This window comes from Panthera onca, chromosome D2, assembly GCF_046562875.1.
Source record: "Panthera onca isolate mPanOnc1 chromosome D2, mPanOnc1 haplotype 2, whole genome shotgun sequence".
Taxonomy (NCBI): domain Eukaryota; kingdom Metazoa; phylum Chordata; class Mammalia; order Carnivora; family Felidae; genus Panthera; species Panthera onca.
In genome coordinates this window covers 16,418,779-16,437,017 of record NC_138349.1, presented here as the reverse complement: position 1 = coordinate 16,437,017, position 18,239 = coordinate 16,418,779, and the positions used below count along the sequence as shown (strand labels likewise).

The 18,239-nt window shown below is 44.6% G+C and overlaps 1 protein-coding gene across 19 annotated transcripts in view; it reads right to left on the bottom strand.

Moving 5' to 3' along the window:
• Positions 1–18,239, bottom strand: part of ABLIM1 (actin binding LIM protein 1) — a 295,000-nt gene that overhangs the window by 109,207 nt on the left and 167,554 nt on the right. For all 19 annotated transcript variants that reach the window (XM_078434857.2, XM_060641411.3, XM_060641417.3 and 16 more), the window contains exons 3-4: positions 12,120–12,303; positions 8,118–8,227 (exon numbers count right to left, since the gene is read on the bottom strand). In XM_078434857.2, coding sequence (XP_078290983.1) covers positions 8,118–8,227; positions 12,120–12,303 — 294 coding nt within the window. The remainder of the gene's footprint in view (positions 1–8,117; positions 8,228–12,119; positions 12,304–18,239) is intronic.

The window sequence follows — 18,239 nt, the reverse complement described above, 5'->3', positions numbered from 1 at the left end:
TGTACCAAGAAGGGTTGTTTTTGTACTGATTCCTCTAATTTAGTTGTAAACTTTAACCTGGTGAAGAGTTTTGTTTTTTTTTTAATGTTTATTTATTTTTGAGAGAGAGAGAGAGAGAGAGCAGGTGAGGGGTAGAGAGAGAGAGGGAGACACAGAATCTGAAGCAAGCTCCAGGCTCCAAGCTGTCAGCACAGAGCCTGACGTGGGGCTCGAACTCATGAACTGCGAGATCATGACCTGAGCTGAAGTCGGACGCTTAACTGACTGAGCCACCTAGGCGCCCCAACCTGGTGAAGAGTTTTATGATAAATCTTTAACTGGCTACGGTCACTCAGCCTACTGGAGCTCTTGCCAAAGAGGAAATCGCACTTGAGTTCCACGTCAGCTTCTAAGGTTCAATACTCATTAGCAAACATCAGCTCATTCACTCCCTCCCAGAGACAGGAAGAAAAAAAGAAGGGGTAGGATGTCTGTTTCAGGACTTTCATTATGTGACCAATCACTTAATACAGACACACTGAAGGTCACAGCAAGGGCAAAATGCACTGAGACTTTAGTCTGGACTAGGTCTTTCATTTTACTTTATAAAATTAGCATTATTTTATTATTTATTCTACTTTGGTTTTAAATAGATAAGATATACACATGGTTACAATTTTTGCTTTCATATAGTAAAAATAATTTCCTTCCCTCCCTCCCTGCTGGAGACAAGTACTAATAGCAATGTCTCAAATATCCTTCTGGGATAATCTATAGGGACATACAACTCTAAGTACACACAGCTAGATTTTTACTGCTACTGAAAAATTAAAAAGAATCTGAAGAATGACTGCTGGTCCAATCATTAAAATCCTAGTTTTACTGACACATTGTTAGAAGGTGTGGATCTTATTATGTAAGAGGCATAGCTATTGAAACAAAGCGAATAACAAAATGTCATTGACTTTCCATTTGCTAAGAGGCTTTTGGTATTCACTTTCGCTTTCTTCCATGTAAGTTATACCCATTCCCTAATAAGCAGAGACTTCTCCTCCTTTCCTAAAACTAAGATGATCGAGGCTCTGGTTAAGTGAAAAGATGTGTCACTCTGGGATCTTTACGTCTGACTCATAATCGTTATAGATTTCAGTCTGAAAAAAGTCTGAATATTAATGTTCCTTTTTGCAACGTACTTTGCCTCTCTGCAATGACCCTCTGGCTACCATGTACATTCCAAACTCTCTCAACACCCTCCTCCATAGCCAGTAAAGCAATACGGGAACTGACACACGAGGTTAGACCCCTGCCCCTCGGGCCAGAACCCAAGACTGCAATAACCACATCCCCTTTTATTAAACAAGGGAGAAAACTTGTAAATAAGAACGTAAAGGTGAGTTTAAACATGCCATTATCCTTACCGCCCAATGCACCCAAGCTGTACCTATATGATTTCACCACATCACAAAAGTCATCTCCAGTCTTCAATTTCACTCATTCATTCAAACAGTAGTCAGAACTCAACATTCCAGATCTGGGAGCTGAGATTTACTCTCTCAAAGCCCCCCCCCCAGGGAAGGCATGGATTCACTCACTAAATGAACATTCATGCGTTTACTGTGAACCCAGGGAGATTCATAAGGACCAAAAACCAAAAAAACAAACAAAACAAAACAAAACAACTGTCCTTGTTATTAAGTAGCTCACAGTCTGGTGGGAGAGATAAACATACAAAGAACTAGCAGGAATATAAGGTAATAACGGCCATAATAGAGAGGCAAAGCATCTTTGCCCAGGACACGTGCATGCTAGTCCTGTTGCCAAGGGGCCTAAGCAAATTCAAGGCTTTCAGTCTTTGTGTGACAGTCAAAATAATAAATGGTTTTTGAAAAGAAGACACGTGAACAAAATGCTATGGGACAAATTTATGTAAAATTGCACACATCTGGAGGACTTAGCAAAATCCATGCGTGGAGATGATCTCTAGGTGATGGGATTTCAGGTGCTTTCTATCTCCTTCTTTGAACTTTTCTGTAAGATTTTTATTATTTTACGAGGAACACCTAAACCCCTTAAAAAAGAGAAGATTGTTATTAGCCCATTTAGAGAAAGAGATGGCTTTGATTCAGTTTCCAGGATGCTTATATAGGGCTTGACATGCTAGACCTTGTGGAAGACAGAGAAAACAGGGTCCTTGTATTAATGAGTTCATTATCTTGGTGCCGGAGGTGGGTGGGCACACGTCTAAATAACTAAAATGCAACAGGTTTTGTCCCAATGTTGGTTTCTCAGGTGGGACAACTGTCTTACAGTAATATGTTAACTATATAATAAAGAATTTGCCTGGTGGAACATTGTTGGTACTCAAAGAAATGCTTGTTGAATGAGTGACAACCTGTATCGTTCTTTGACTTTACATTCATCATCTTTGTTCCCTGCTATTACCTCTACCCACAATCAATGGGTAGATTGCTGATCCCCAGGCATTGATTTTGCATGCCAAAATCATAATTTTGCACTGACTTTGCATTGGTTTTGCACTACCACCATTACCATACTGATCTTTCTAGAACATTGTTTTCATCTGGTCATCCTCTAGATTAAGAACTATTCTCGGAAGTTCCACCTTGCCAAACTCCTCAAGGCCTCCCGAGACCTGGCCCTGTCACTCCATCTTTCCAGTTTCGTGTCTCGGGACACAGAACAACAAGCCCTTTGGTCTGTTTGGGGTTCCCCCTGCACTGCTTTCACAAGAACCCTCTCCATATTTAGACTGTCCTCTCTTGCAGTATTTCATTCAACTCTCATAATAACGCTTGGAAGTAGTTATTTTCCAATTTTTAGATGAGGGTAGTAAGGTTCTAAAATGTCAGTAACTTGTCCAAGGCTCCCTGGCCAGGCAGAAGGAGGATGAAGATTCCAATCCAGGCTTTCTGAAGTGGAGAGGCCATATTCTTAAGCATTATGCTGTGCCCTCTTCTTTTGTTCCTTTCTGGCTCTAAATATCTCTAAAGCTCAAGTTCTAGTCTTGTAACTTCCGTAAAGAATAATGGTTAGCATACAGATGAGCTTATTAAATGTCATGAATCTTTCAGACATGTTATTTATATGAATCTGCACAGTCCACTGAAAAAGGAACTATTATTGTTTCCTGTTTTGTAGGCAAACAAACGGAGGCAGAGACTGAACTCTCAAGGCTACACAGCCTGTGCGTGGTAGAAAGGGGTTAGAACCAGCCACCACATGTCCAGAACTCATACATCCTCTCGACCGGCAGTGTCTAAAGCAGATCTGATTTTGGAGACCCTGCCCTAAAATACATCACCAAGAGTCAAACTCCAAGAATCCAGGGGCTATCTGTGTTCCTACCTTCACTGGTTTTTAAACTGGGGCAAAGTATCAAATGAGCACATAAAGACATATCGTGAACACCAGAGTGAAAAAAGCAGGGTCACAAAAAGTAGTGATGGTCTGACACAAATATTCAAAAATAAATGCCCGAACAGTAGGTTATTGTCTTATAACTAAACAGCACTTTCATATATGTATCCGTGTAATCCTATAAGGTAGGTAACTATTACCATCCCATTTTACAGATAAGGCAGTGGAGGCTGGAGAGGTAAAGAGACTGCTAGCAAGTGGCAGAGCTAGGATGTGACCCAGGCAGTCTGAGGGCAGCGTCGGATTATCACCACCTGACCTATTCTTAGGTGTCTCAGCAGACAAGTCCCACTCAACCTGCAGATGATCTGGGGGAGAGAATTTAAGATAAAATAAAAATTACCTTGCAACTATCAAAAGCCACTGCACCGCACAGAAATGTAAAATAATGGAAAAGTTCTTCCTCCCCTTTGAACACATGCAGGTGATTCTTTATCTGAAATGACTTAAATTCGGGCCGACTAGAGCATTTGCCCCGATACCTGTAGAAGTCTCTACTGCAGTTGGAATCGTGACAATGCTGTGCAGAGGGGGAGAGAGAGGAAGATGGGCTGGCATGCCTTTGCGTGGGGGTGGTCGCCCCGTCAACCCACCAAACCCACACGCAATCAGAGGCTAGTCAGACACCCTTGGAAATGGAAAAGGTCATTGCAGACAACAGCCACTCCTGCTCAGGTGCCTGAAATAGACAGAAGCCGTGTGGGAAACGACGGTCCAAACCCGATTCCCTACACTCTAGGATGCCACGCATGTACGTCCCCCCCACCCCAGGCTCCTTAACCTGTGTGAATCCCGTTCCCCAACTGCTGGCAAATACGTGAAGGCTGGAGAAAAATTAAGCCTCAGTGGAGTGCATGTGACCTTCTGGGAGGACTTAACGCCTCCTGAACGTCACTTTTTATTTTTAAAGTGTGGATCCGCTAGACATGGGCAATTGATTTTTTTTAAGTAGGAAAAACAACTTAATTAACATTCATCACAACCCTCTGAGGTAATTTTGACCATCGCTCCAGGGTACGGAAGGTTTACTGCTTATTGAATTCACATTGCAGCAGACCGGATGCCGCAAGAGTTTTAGCTAATTCAGGGGCGATCATCTTTAAGGGAAGTAGTTTGCTTCTGCGAATAACTTCCTGGTGGCTTCCGTTCATCAAACCTGGCTACAAAAGCAAGGCAGCTGTGCCGTGTAGAAAGTGCACAGCCCCTGGAGGCAGGACACTCAGGTAAACACACGGACGAGTCAGGCCATCGTTTGAGGCTCAGCAGAGAGTGAAGCCCATGCTGTGGAATATCATCAGGCACGCGGTACGGCATCTGGAGCCAGGCAGCCCAGGTCTGTAACTCAGCCCCACTGCTTACTGTCTGCGATCCTGGGTAAATTCACCTCCATGGCCCTTCGTTTCTTCCTCTGCGTAAAGGGGCTAGTTTTAGTGCCAACCTGATGGGTGGTTCTGAGAATTACATGAGTTAAAATTCGTGGACCAGGTACACAGTACCTGATCCATAGGGAGTACCAGAAGGGTGTGTGATGAAGTAGACAAAACACATATAAAGGTTAAAAGAACGTAAGGTGGACGGGAGCACCGTGACGTCACGGGCACGCCACCGGGGGTCCTCTCTAAACCAGAGCAGTGCAGACAAGGTCTCCTCATCGGTTGTAGCAGAAACCGCACCTCTATCCAGGAAGCTCAAGCAGAAATTATTCTGCGTGAATTCTCATCGCATCCTTGATGTCGCTTCTGTTGACCACCCTTCACTTCTTCTCTTCCTCTCCCACTGTCTTTCCCCTCCTGTTCAGTGATGATGGGAAACCAGCCACCGATCGTGAAATAAAAATTGCAGTTCAGAAGAGCAGATTCGTTTTTGAAAGAACATTTCGAAGGGGAAAGAGGACCTTGGCTCTCTGATCTACTTCATTGGCTCTGTGAACAGTTTCAAAGAGGCGTTTCATTTTTTGCTTTGATGTAGGGGAGATTGGCCCAGTTTAAGATTTTTTTTTTTTTTTTTTTTTTAAAGTAGGCTCCACGCCCAGCACAGAGGCCAATGTGGAGCCCAACACGGGGCTTGAACTCACGGCTCTGAGATCAAGACCTGAGCTGAGATCAAGAGTCAGAGGCTGAACCGACTGAGACACCCAGGTGCCCCAAATTTAAGAATTTTTTCAAAATAAGAATTAAAGTCACACCAGGATAGTTTAATGGACACGACAATTCTTAAAAGAATTACAAAGAGTAAGCAAGTGTTTTCCAAGCATGCTCCAGTGAATTTCAGCAACTTGCTGAAAATTCCCTTGCCACATAGTATTTGTGTGCCCGCCCAGCTTGGGTATTTTGCATGTGTGTATCCATATATAAGAACTCTTTTTTTAACAGACACCCACATGCCCCATAAATGTTATCTGAGTACTGATCTAAATAGATCAGTACTTGTTGAAAATAAAACTGTTCTGACCAAGGCAGTTGCATAGAAAAGAGATTTCATCCTTTGAGAGCAAAGGAGAAAATATGATTTTGTCCAACAATCTGCACACAAGCAATTGTTATTACATCTAGCATTAAGGATATAATGAATTTGAGTAGGATACATTTTTACGCTTAGAATTTTTATTTCTTTATTGTGTGCATAACATGTATGTCATATAAGATGGAAAATACAGGTAAAGCAGAAACATGTTTGATAAAAATTGGAATAACCATTTTGGTAGCACTCTGATGAGGAAACCCATTCCCAAATTGCATGGGCAAAGAGGACAGGGGCCTTGAAAAATATCTATTTCTGTTTCTTTCTCTTTTTTTAATGTTTATTTATTTTTGAGAGAGAGAGAGCATGAGCAGGGGAGGGGCAGGGAGAGAGGGGGACAGAGAGGATCCAAAGCGGGCTCTGTGCTGACAGCAGCAAGCATGATGCGGGGCTCGAACTCATGAACCATGACATCATGACCTAAGCTGAAGTCAGATGCTTAACCAACTGAGCCACCCAGGCGCCCCAAATCCTTTGCTTCTTAGCTAGACTGAAGAACTCCTCCAAAGTTTTTGGTAGTGCACTTTCAAAGCAGGCCTTCCCAGATAACGGGGTGATAACCTTCCCAGTGACCTGCTTGGGGCAGGGTAGATATGAAGAGTGAAGCACTACAAACTCCCCTAGGTGTCAAAGACTGGGGTCTTTATAGCTCTTGTCCTATTCAGGCTGCTCATATTTATCAGCAGGACATATAAATTCATGCTAAGGATCCGGTTGTGTTGAATCAGACGCCCTAATACATTTATTTTCTTCTTTCCTCCCAATGGTCAAATCCAATTTCTATGCAAATGCTTTGGTCAAAACATTCTCTCTTTCTCTCTCTTTCTCTCTCTCTAAGTATAAGGATTATTCTTTAACAAAAAGATTTAGAATCCCTGCTATAGATTGCATAGAATTCCTCCAGACCAGAAGTGGCTGAGTTCATTCTTATGTACCGAGACTGGGGGGACTTAGTGGAATAATTTATTCCAACCTCCCAAAAGACTGGAAAAATCCCCAGAAACTAAGGCAAACCTCTGGTCTACTTCCTAATGTCCCAGGGAGGAGACAGAGGTAGAGGTTCATTGATTGTAAGTAAGTTAACTGACTTACCCAATGTTATTTATCAGAAGAAAGAGTGTGACCGGCCTATCAGGGAAGTTAGCTGGGGGAAGGATTGGGGGCAAGTTACTTTTCTCCAGATTCCCACAGGTCAGACAAGACCTTGTCACGAAGAATGATAAATCCCATGACACATATGTATCTCGTTCCCACACTTTCTTCAGATGCTCCTTAGGTTTTTAAGAGAGGTCTCCCCCAACTACCCCCTATGAATGCAGCCCCTTTACCCTGCTTTTTCTTCCTACTTTCCTTTTCTTCACATATTAAGTATTTTTGTGTATGCATTTATGGTCTGCTCGTTCCTGCTGGCAAGTAAGCTTCCCAAGGATGCTGAGTCTTTGTTCACAGCCTGTATCTCCAGTGGGAACAACACTACACACTGTAGGTGCTCAACAAACTATCTGTTCAGGGATGCCTGGGTGGCTCAGTTGGTTAAGCATCCGGCTCAGGTCATGATCTCACAGTTCATGAGTTCGAGCCCCGTGTCGGGCTCTGTGCTGACAGCTCAGAGCCTGGAGCCTGCTTCGGATTCTGTCTCTCTCTCTCTCTCTCTCTCTCTGCCCCTCTACCACTCACACTCTGTCTCCCTCTCAAAAATGAACAAAGGTGAAGAAATATTAAAAAAAAACCTATCTGTTCAATGAGTACGTGTCAGAAACCCTCTAAGTGAATACATATTTAAAGATAACAAATATAAAGAATTAAGGGTAAGGATAAATCACCGCTGGGGACAGCTTCTTTAACACACAGAGCTATCGATCACTTTGCCACCAGATGTCCGCACATCTCAACCTCCGAGACTAAGGGAATGGGCATTTCTCACGTAAAGTCTTATTCTTTTTCCTTTATTTACCCTCAAAATGCACAGTTTGACGTCCAGTTCTATTTATGTCTTTGAAATAAGGGAGATGCTTCTCACTCATGGGTTTTAGCAAAGGCTTCACGTTTTACGATTGCCAATGCTTTAGACACGACTACGCTTGTCTCCAGCTATAGCAGCTGCACAAAAAGGAAGGCACTTGCCTAAGCTACCTTTGAGCTACGAGGAGCTCAGGTCAACAGGTGGCCAGGGCACTTACTGCTGGGGCAGGAGGCTTCTTTAGGGCTGGACGACATTGGCTGCGCACACAGTTGACAAAGGCAGTCTCTCCCATTGAACGTGACTCGGTCTCCGGGTGGAAACGGGCGCCTGGAGACAGAAAGACATTGCCCTCAAGGTTATTCCAGCAATTTAATTTCTTTCCCTGCTCCTTCGGCTTGCTGCCCTCCGGTGCCAATCCATTTCTTTGAGGAGCACCAGCCAAAATGTCTGAAATGCGGTCCTAACCGAGCCAGCCAGCTGGATATAGTCCAAACAAATAAACGCACCTCATTTTGAGAAGAAGCGAGAACGTATTGCTTCTGCCGGCAACCAGACAGTAAAATGGAATAATTTACCTCTACTCATTAGTGGAGGGATGTTCCAGCAAGTCACCTAGCCAGGTAAACACACAAAACTTTTCCATTTTCCAAATGGAAAATCCTTCAAGAAGAAATATTTTAAATGCGATAAATTCCTATTCAAGCGTAAGGCCCCTCCCCAGGAGAACTGGTTACAGGTCAAACATTAACTCCTTCAGTTCCCTAGAGCTACGGGGCCATGGTGCCCAACTAGACTTTGTCCTAGACATCTGAGTGGGTGAACTAGATGTTTCCCTCCAGAGCTGGAGTGCTGGAGACCCAGTGCCTCGTGGAGAAACACAACAGTGCTATAAATACTTGTTTAAAAACCGTTAGCTTCTAAAAATTAAAAAAAAAAAAAATCTGTTAGCTTCTTTTCAGAGAGAGAATTTCCTTTTGCTTTAGACATTTATCAGTAACAGACATTTTCCAAACATGTTGCCTCTGCGTGTATGTTACCAGTCTCTTCTCCTGCCAGTTCAGCAGGCAGCTAGCTTTTCAAAAACAAAAGTCATTAACAAATAGGTATATGACAGTTTCCACACCTGCTTACTTGTAATTGGCAATTTGCCGATACTCTTCATTAAGAGGAGTTTTCAAATGTGTGATTCTGTCAGCTAGGAAATGCAAAACTCCCAAGCAAAACATCCCCCCACATGTGAGTCAGGAGCAATTACTTAAAAACAAACTCCAGCTCCTTGACAGGACTATTACTTTCACAGCTGCGATCACTCCTTTAAGTGGCCCTTCGGCTGCCTCACACTTGGTAATGAACTGTCATGCACACACAGGTAGTAAATCTGGACTCAAAACCACGCCACAGAGGTGCATGGTGGAGCGTTGTTAAGTTCTTACGCTCCCACCCCCCCACCTCATTTTACAAGTGCTGAGCTGAGGCAGTCTCCTCCCCTCTCATGGTGCTGTGTTACTTTCCATTGTTCAGATAAGGCCCAGAGAGGTTAAGTGACTTCCCTGGATCGATCAGCTCGGGAGACTGGGCCACCGGCAGGTACAGGTGGCATCCAACTCAGGACTTCTCTATCTTTAACAATCAAAACTGCACTCTGGTAGATGCCAGTGGGCCTATTGCATCATTAATGAAACCTGAACAGGCCCCCAGTCGGCTCTGTGGGCGAGGCATCGGGAGTTGGGGGGCCATTTCAAAGCAAGCACAGGTTCTTTGCCTCCGATGAGGGCCAGGACTAGGGTGAGGCCAGTGAGGCGCCTGGGGCACAGGCTTTAAGGAGGTACAGGCCCCGCAATGCACGGCCCTGAGCGTGAGCACCCCCTCAAACTGTGCCCCCAAGCCACCTCTCTAGCCTCTGAGCCAAGCTTGTATTTTCAGACTTGAATCCCACCTGGATCCACGAGGGGATACATCCGAGTCCAGGTCTCAACATGAGGCCAGGTCTTTTAAATTTGGGGCTTTGTAATTTTGTAAATGATCCGCATACCTCCCCCTTCTGCCCACTGGGTCCTCTGCCCACAAGGGTTCACTTCCTTCTGTGTAAACACAAAGAGAACTAGATTTGGAGTCAGGAAACCTGAGTTCAAATCTTGCAGTGTTACCTTGGGAACGTCCGTTAAGCTCCGACACTCCGCGGCACTCATAATTAGGGACACTAATTCCTGGCTGACTTCACAGAATTGCTACGTGGGTTAAAGTTTGTAACCCACAAAGGAGGGCCCTCCACTTCAAGTACAATGTTGTCGGGTCAGCGGTAGCAGCATTGAGTAGCTGTTCACGGGCTCAAACGTCCAGAGACGGGACTAACACTAATGTTTTTCCTTCATCACCAAATTTAAAACAATGATCTCTCAAGGCCAGGATCGGGAGGGCTCTTAGAGTGTATCTGGGCCAGGGCCTTCCAACCTGGTGAGTTGGATGAGTACATCATACTTGGGAATCCTCCAGAAAGCACTAAGTCAGCGGGAGAGTTTGGGGGGGTGGGTGGCGGGGGAAGCTAGAAACAGATATTTGTAAAGAGACCTTCCCCACAGAAGAAGTCCAACGCTCATCCTAGCTTGGGGGATCACTCGGATCACGGCCTCCTATTTTATAGATGAAGCAATTGCCTTGGAAAAGTTACTTCACATAGGTCTCAAATCAGCCCAGGAAGCTGGACCAGAACTTGGGACTCAAACGCCAGGCAAGGGCTTTTAACCAGGCTGTGGGCTACAGTCTGAAAAGGGACAGGTCAAGAGGAAACTTTACTTTGGATTAAATGCAGAACAATTTTCAGCCCAATAATTCAGAATTTTAAAATTAGGATTTAAAAAAATATAATTGAGAAATGGACTGATGGCTATAAAAAGTTACAATAATAATTTCACCATGACTATTTCATTTGAATCTTAGGATTTGTCTCTGAGTATTACCTTGTTGGTTAATTATATAAAATTAAGTTTACCTTTTTTAGAGTTTACATCTCTCTGGCCTAGAAACCTGAAATGTTGAAAAACAAAGCAAATTCACCTCCTCTGAACTGTAGTTTTTAACAAAGCCATAGAACTGGACCACACAGCAGTCAGCACCACACTAAAAGGAATGGGGCTGCCCGACTAGGATCGATCAATAAAGTAGCTGACCCTTGTTGGTGACTCTCCTCGCACAGGAATCAAAGTCATCTTAGGTTCAGTTATGTGTAGCATTCAACACAACACAACGATGAAACCACATTTCCCCACTCACACTTCACATACTTGCCTTCTTCTCTCTGACTGATCATTGTAACCAAGCTGGTTTGGGCAATTAAGATTTAACCTTGCCAGGTGATAGAAGCCTAGAGAACAGGGGTTGGTAAACGTTTCCGCCTGAAAGTTCAGATTGCAAATAATTTTTCAGACTCTGCAGATCCTATGGAGTCTGTCACAACTGCCCAGCTCTGACCCTGTAGCCAAACACAGCCCATCAGCAGCCATCTGGAAACAAACGGGGGTGGCTGTATCCCAATAAAACTTTATTTACAGAGACAGGTATTGGGTCTCATTTGGGACACGGGGCAGAGTTTGCCTCGCTCCGCTATAAGGGAGACTATTTCAAACACACACAACCATATGAACTTCTTCTTCCAAATCAGCTTTATCTTTGCGAGAAGTTATGCTATTTCCTCCTAATGTTTTCACTGCTCAAAAAGTTTCAAGACCTAGGGGTGCCTGGGTGGCTCAGTAGGTCGAGCGTCCGACTTCGGCTCAGGTCATGATCTCACAGTTCGTGGGTTCGAGCCCCGCATCAGGCTCTGTGCTGACCGCTTGCCCAGAGCCTGGAGCCTGCTTCAGATTCTGTGTCTCCCTCTCTCTCTGCCCCTCCCCCACTCACGCTTTGTCTCACTCTGTTTCTCAAAATAATAATAATAATAATAAATGTAAAAAAGTTTCAAGACCTAGAGCTGCTTTCCAGTTGCCTTCAAGCCCCTTAAAATCAGTCCTATTATTTAGTACAGGACATCACAGGTAAAGTTTCCCAACTAAATTACTTTTTTGACTAAGACTGATATAATAATAGGAAGATTTTTTAAAAAACTTTAAGGATACATCAGAAAAAGAGTATGCCAAGACAGTACATCTCCAGACACAAGGCGTATATCCCAGGCCTGAAGAGCAGAACCCAGCGCTTCTCCGTTAGGGGAGCCCCCACTTACTTGCAGATAGTACACGCAAAGCAGTTGGGATGATAGGTCTTGCCCAGGGCAGTGACCACCTCTCCTTCCACGAACTCCCCACAGCCATGGCAGCGTGTCCCATACATCCTCTGGTAGTCCAGGGTGCAGAGATACTCGCCGTTCTTGATGAAGAAGCCCCCTTGTGCCAGGTCACAGCCGCACACTGTGGAAAGACAAGTTCACATTTGGTCATCGTCTGCCACGCTGCCGGGCAGCAAATGCCTTCCACTGCGTGCTGCGAACTTACTCCATGATCTCAGTGGGCTGGGGTGAGGGGAGGGGACTGGTACAAAGAGCTATTTATTGTGGGGCTCTGAGTTCTCTCTTGCCTCCTTCCCATTTCGTATCCCTCCTTTCAGGGAGGGAATATCTCATACGAGTAAAATTCATTGGCTGGGTCTCAACAACTTGTGCGGTATGTCTAAGATTCAGAGATAATCCGTCTCTGATGGAAAGATGCCGTTGGTTCAGGCTGTCTCGAATAGGAACAAAGGTATCTCTGGCAGAGCGATTTAGGAAAGGGACCCACTGCTGGCCCACACAACTGTTTGCTTTGGGCCAAGACGATTACTGGGCTGAGTAATAAATTCCCACCATACCAAAAGCAGCAGCAGAAATGTCTGAGTCCATTTTTTCACACTCTGGAAATACTTTGCCACAGCTATGAATAATTTGGACGTTTAATTTTCTCTTTGTGCGGTAAATAGGATAAGTCGATTGTTTATATATTATAGGGAGAGATAAAAATGAACAGGCAAAAGGGGGAAGAAAAGGGAACATGTCCAAGATAAAACCATCGTTCAGGACCTCAGTACACGCAAAAGGGAATGCTTTACTGCGTCCGGATTTTGGTGTCTCTTGTGCAGCTGTGGACCATGGACAGGGTGCAGAGAAGCAGGTCCCCGGGTGCCAGGGGCTTGGGCGTGGCCTACGTGTTGAGACAAGACCAGAAGAGGGCATGGCCACTTGTCCAAAAATAAAGCCCAAGGCTGACCCGGAGAGTAAAGAGTTTGCACTGTCAAAGGCCTGGGAAGCAGCAGCCATGGCCGGGAACCTCCAGTCTCAACCTCTCGATGCCCAGGGTTGGGTGACTCCATATAGTTAAGGGCCTTAGGCAAAGAATCCCGGATTCTTCCTGATTCTTCCTGCAAGCAGCTGGAACAGGCACCCAGTGGGCAGGGAGAGGGGGAGCTCGACCACTAAACTTGCTTTCCTAAGAATCCTGCTGGAACACCTCCAGCGTTCCTCTAATTAGTTCCTGTGACTCATCAATGCCTCCGGACGACCTAGTGCTGAGCACAGTGAGGTTCTGCCAGAATATGGTGCCTACTCTCCCACCCCTCCGGTAGCAACCTTTCTTACTCCGAGCCGTTAGAGAGTTTCAAGGTGACACAGAAGCCACAAAGAAGCTTTCCGCTGTGGAATCATCAGCCTTTGTTTACATCAACACTCCACAGCTACGACCTCTTTCTTTGCAATTTATAATCAAGTAACCCAAGATGATGGCCTGAGTCCATCATGCCTGAAAATGACCACCCCTATAAATATGACTCTGATCACATTACCTGGAAAACAGCTCGTTCACCACCTGCTGCCTCCTCTAACCTGCCAGTGCCCCCACTGCTCACACACCTGCTTCTTCCTTAACAAACGGGTCCTTCGGGTGGGAGGAGCTCAGGGATGGACTGACTGCACTCTGACCGCCAATTCCTTCAACAGCAACAAACACAATCCTGGGGTTCACAGAACACCCCAGAGAGGTTTCTTCAATATTGCTCTACGTACATATCTTTTTTTCCCCGAAGATGACAGAGCATTTTATGGTAAGAGTCCTCATCTTCACTCCTTTTGATTCTTCTTCAGGAATCTTCAGCCGTGGTATCTAAGGTATTACTAGGAACATAGTGAATTAACTTGAATCCGGCATCAAACTTGGCAAGCTCCCTGCGATGTCACTCCTCAGTGGCATCAGCAGTTTTGATGACTCTCTTGCTCTTGCAAATGTGGGTATTTCTTAAAGCCATGAGAAGTGACAAAATAATGATTTTGACTACTGGTAACTCTCTCTATTTTCCCCTCCAATCACCTTGGGTAAGTTTAAAAATTCACAGGGGCACCTGGGTGGCTCAGTCGGTTAAGCATCCGACTTCGGCTCAGGTCATGATCTCGCGGTCTGTGAGTTCGAGCCCCGTGTTGGGCTCTGTGCTGACAGCTCAGAGCCTGGAGCCTGCTTCTGATTCTGTGTCTTCTCCTCTCTCTGCCCCTCCCCAATTTGTGCTCTGTCTCTGTGTCTCTCAAAAAACAAATAAATGTAAAAAAAATTTTTTTTTAATAAAATAAAATAAAAATTCACAGATCCTTTATAAAAAGAAAGATCCGGTGGCAAGAGGGTGATCTTTATGCCAATCCAGATTGTGAGATAGCTTCAGAGCTACTTGTAAATGTTGTAGAAATTCACTATATTTGGTGCAGCCTTTCTACGGCACATGGGCTTGTGAAACTGACATGGACCCTCCTTTAAAGGTCCTAGTCGATATTATCCTAATGTAGTCTTAAAAAATGACTTTGTAACTTCTGTTGAGAGTTGCCAAATTACAATTGAACTCTGAGACCCTTTGAGATTTGATATGGCCTAGTTCTTAAATTCAAAGCAGTGGCCCAAACTGGCTTTATCAAATCGTGCCATTGGTTTTGGTGGTTTATACACAAGGAAACCAGCATTTGAAGAAAGGCTCACAGGCAGGGGTCATCAAAGGTCTTTACTCGCTATTCCTCCTCTGACACAGCTTCTCAGTCCCCTTAGCCAGGCCCTTAGACGCAGGTAACTGCCATGAATGCTACTTCCTTCCTCTAGAAGAAGGCCACCCTGGGGACAGATCTCATCTACTCTCATAGGCTTCAACAACGACTTTGTGCAAAGGACCAATGTCTCTATCTCTGATGTCTTCCCCAAGCCTGTAGACCCTTATTTTTCACTGCTGAGTGGGCATGGACAGCATGCCTATCTCAAGCCTGGCATTTTAAAAACATACTCTGTGGGGCACCTGGGTGGCTCAGTCAGCTAAGCATCCAACTTTGGCTCAGGTTATGATACCACGGTTCATGAGTTCAAGTCCTGTGTCAGGCTCTGTGCTGACAGCCCAGAGCCTGGAGCCTGTTTCAGATTCTGTGTCTCCCTCTCTCTCTGCACCTCGCCTGCTCATTATCTACCTCAAAAGTAAATAAACATTAAAAAAAAAAATAAAACAAAGTCCATCCTCTTGCTTCTACGTCATCTCTCTATAACCTTCTGTTTTTCTTCTAGTCCTTCTTTCAGTAACATGCCAGCACTGTTCATTCTCCACTCTTAATACCAAAATGTTCAACTACCCCCCCGAAATCCTATTTGTTTTCCCAACAAAATGTTCCTTTGAACCATTCCCTCCTCTGCCTTCTTGCTGTCACTACTGAGATTCTGGCCTTCACCAATTATAAATAATTTTATAATACAGTGTACTAGCAAACAAAACACAACACAACTGGAAACAACCAGTAGGCAATAGTTGGTTCCATGTTAGTCAGGTTCCGTTATGCGTGGAGCCTGCTTCTCTTTCTCTTTCTCTCTGCTCCTCTCCCCTGCTCACGCTCTCTCTAAAATAACAATTAAAAAACTAAGTTAAAAAAGGAAAGAAAATAACACTTTGACAAAGGGATTCCTCTCTTTAGCCAAAAATATCCAGTGCTCGCTTCCACAGCGTATATACTAACCAAAAATATCCAAAGCTTTAAGAACCCTTCGGTGTGTTTCATACTAACAGCTTAGCAAATACTTCTAACTGATGAAACAAAGCAAAACCTTCCCATCGAAATGATCACGAAGTCTCCATTAGGCAGGTCAAACTTCAGTAGGATATATTTAGATCTTTAGCGTGGGGTGCTCGATTTGTCTTCGTTCTAGTTGATAGTTAACATCGGCCCAGGGAAATGCACAGATTCGTTTCATTAAAAAGAAAGAGCCGCCAGTGAAAGAGATTAACTGCTTTTTTCTCAATGATCAATTATTTACAACACGCCCCAGTCGAGGCCCCACTGAACCCTGCCTGCTTTGCCGTCGCCTGGCATGGCCACCATCAGCCATGCGCCTTGTCGATCGTCCGCTCTTGAATTCACTGTCTGCAAACTACTGAACCCCATGAACTGGGTAAGAATATGTATGTCCAAGCAATTTCATATAAAAGCCGTGAAATTAGTAACAGGCATGTTTTAAGCTCTTAAATTTAAAAAAAACAAAAAACCCAAAAAACTAACGAGAGCTGCCCGGTTTGTAAACATCCCATGGAATAGGAGGGTAATAAAGTACGGAGGTGCCAGATAAGGGGGAAAACAGAACAGTAGTTTAGAGGCATGAACGGGGCTGTGGTAGCAACGACTACTTCAACTTTCTAAAAACAGCAGTTAACATTTTATGTTACAACAGACTCATTGCAGTCACATTCCAACTGCCTGTCAAGCAGCTCACGTTGCCAAAAACTTAGAATAGGTAATACTTAAAACCCTACCCAAAGGTGGGCTTGGGGGTAAAATGCAAATGTTTTCTTCTTTTAGATCAGCAGACGGAGCATCTCTGCTGGGCTACTGCTCACATTGGGGCTTTAATCAAGTCATACCAGCAAGAGAGGGAGGGTTGTTAAGCAAACGGGACCAGTGTCTTCAATGTGGTGACACAAGAATTTTATTTGGGGGCCAGGAGCCGCGGGGGTGGGGTCCTTTCTTCTTGTTTTTTTAGGGCAGGCATGGGGTTTTGGTCTGGCACTCTGCCAGCGGTCAGTCCATCACAGGCTGTGTGGGGCCCCTCTGAACTTGCCAGCATGGCTGCTGGGCCGTGGCCGTGGCCACGGCCGTTCATTTCTGGTGATCAAGACCATGTGCTCCAGAAGTGCTGCTTTACCAGTAGCACTCAAAACCCTGTCCTCAAAACCCCTCAAAACCCTGTCCTATCCTGCGTGGGCCAGCACTGCTCCTGACTCCTCCTAGGGCACCATGCACTAGAGCTGGGGGTGGGATGGACGCAGGGTGTAGACCTCCCAAGCTCTTCATGGTGGATTAGTGGTGTGAATACCAAATACTTCTCGTTCTCTGCCTCTATCCTCTACTCCAACTACATGTTAAAAGAATCTTTTTCATCCAAGATGTTATTCTATTCATTTCCATTTCCTCAAATCCTTTCTTCATTGAAAATATAAAAGTAGACTTCAACATAGACTCTTCCCAAACCACAAAAATTCCATTACAGTGTGGGGTCGCATTGAGTCTGCTTTTGCTCCGAAACGGAGAGCCATGTGTTTGAAAATACCATACCCTGAAGCTCAGAAGTACTATCTGCTGTAACCCAGAGCTCAAAATAGCAGAACAGAGACTCGAACAATAATGTGAGGGGGCAGATTCTCACCAGAAATAACTATTTGCTAATGCACCATCCTGGAAGCAAATACCAAGCCTCAAAAAACATAATTAAATAGTTTTTTTACATTAATTTCTAAATGATCTTGGATTTTTTTTTTTTTTTTTTTTTTTTTTTTTTGAGAGAGAGAGAGAGCAAGCTAGAATGCAAGCAGGGGAGGAGCAGAGGGAGAGAGGGAGAGGGAGACAGTCCTGGGCTCCATGCCCAGGGCAGAGCCCGATGTGGGGCTTGATCCCACAACCCTGGGATCATGACCTGAGAGGAAATCAAGAGTTGGACACTCACCAACCGAGCCACCCAGGCACCCCTGCATCATATCTGAGAAAGAAGATAGTCACAGGTCGGTCCAGATGGCAGAATGAGTCCCCAAAGCAAGGCACTTGAGGGCTTGTATTTAATTCAGAGTCTGAACTTATAATAATAAGCCAAGAGCTTTAGATGGAAAGAAATGACTTTGGAACCTCTTTATTAATAAAATCTTTGACCATACTTTTTTTTTAACGTTTATTTATTATTGAGAGACAGAGAGAGACAGAGCATGAGCAGGGGTAGAGAGGGAGGGAGACACAGAATCCAAAGCAGGCTCCAGGCTCTGAGCTGTCAGCACAGAGCCCGACGCGGGGCTCGAACTCACAAACCACGAGATCACGTCCTGAGCC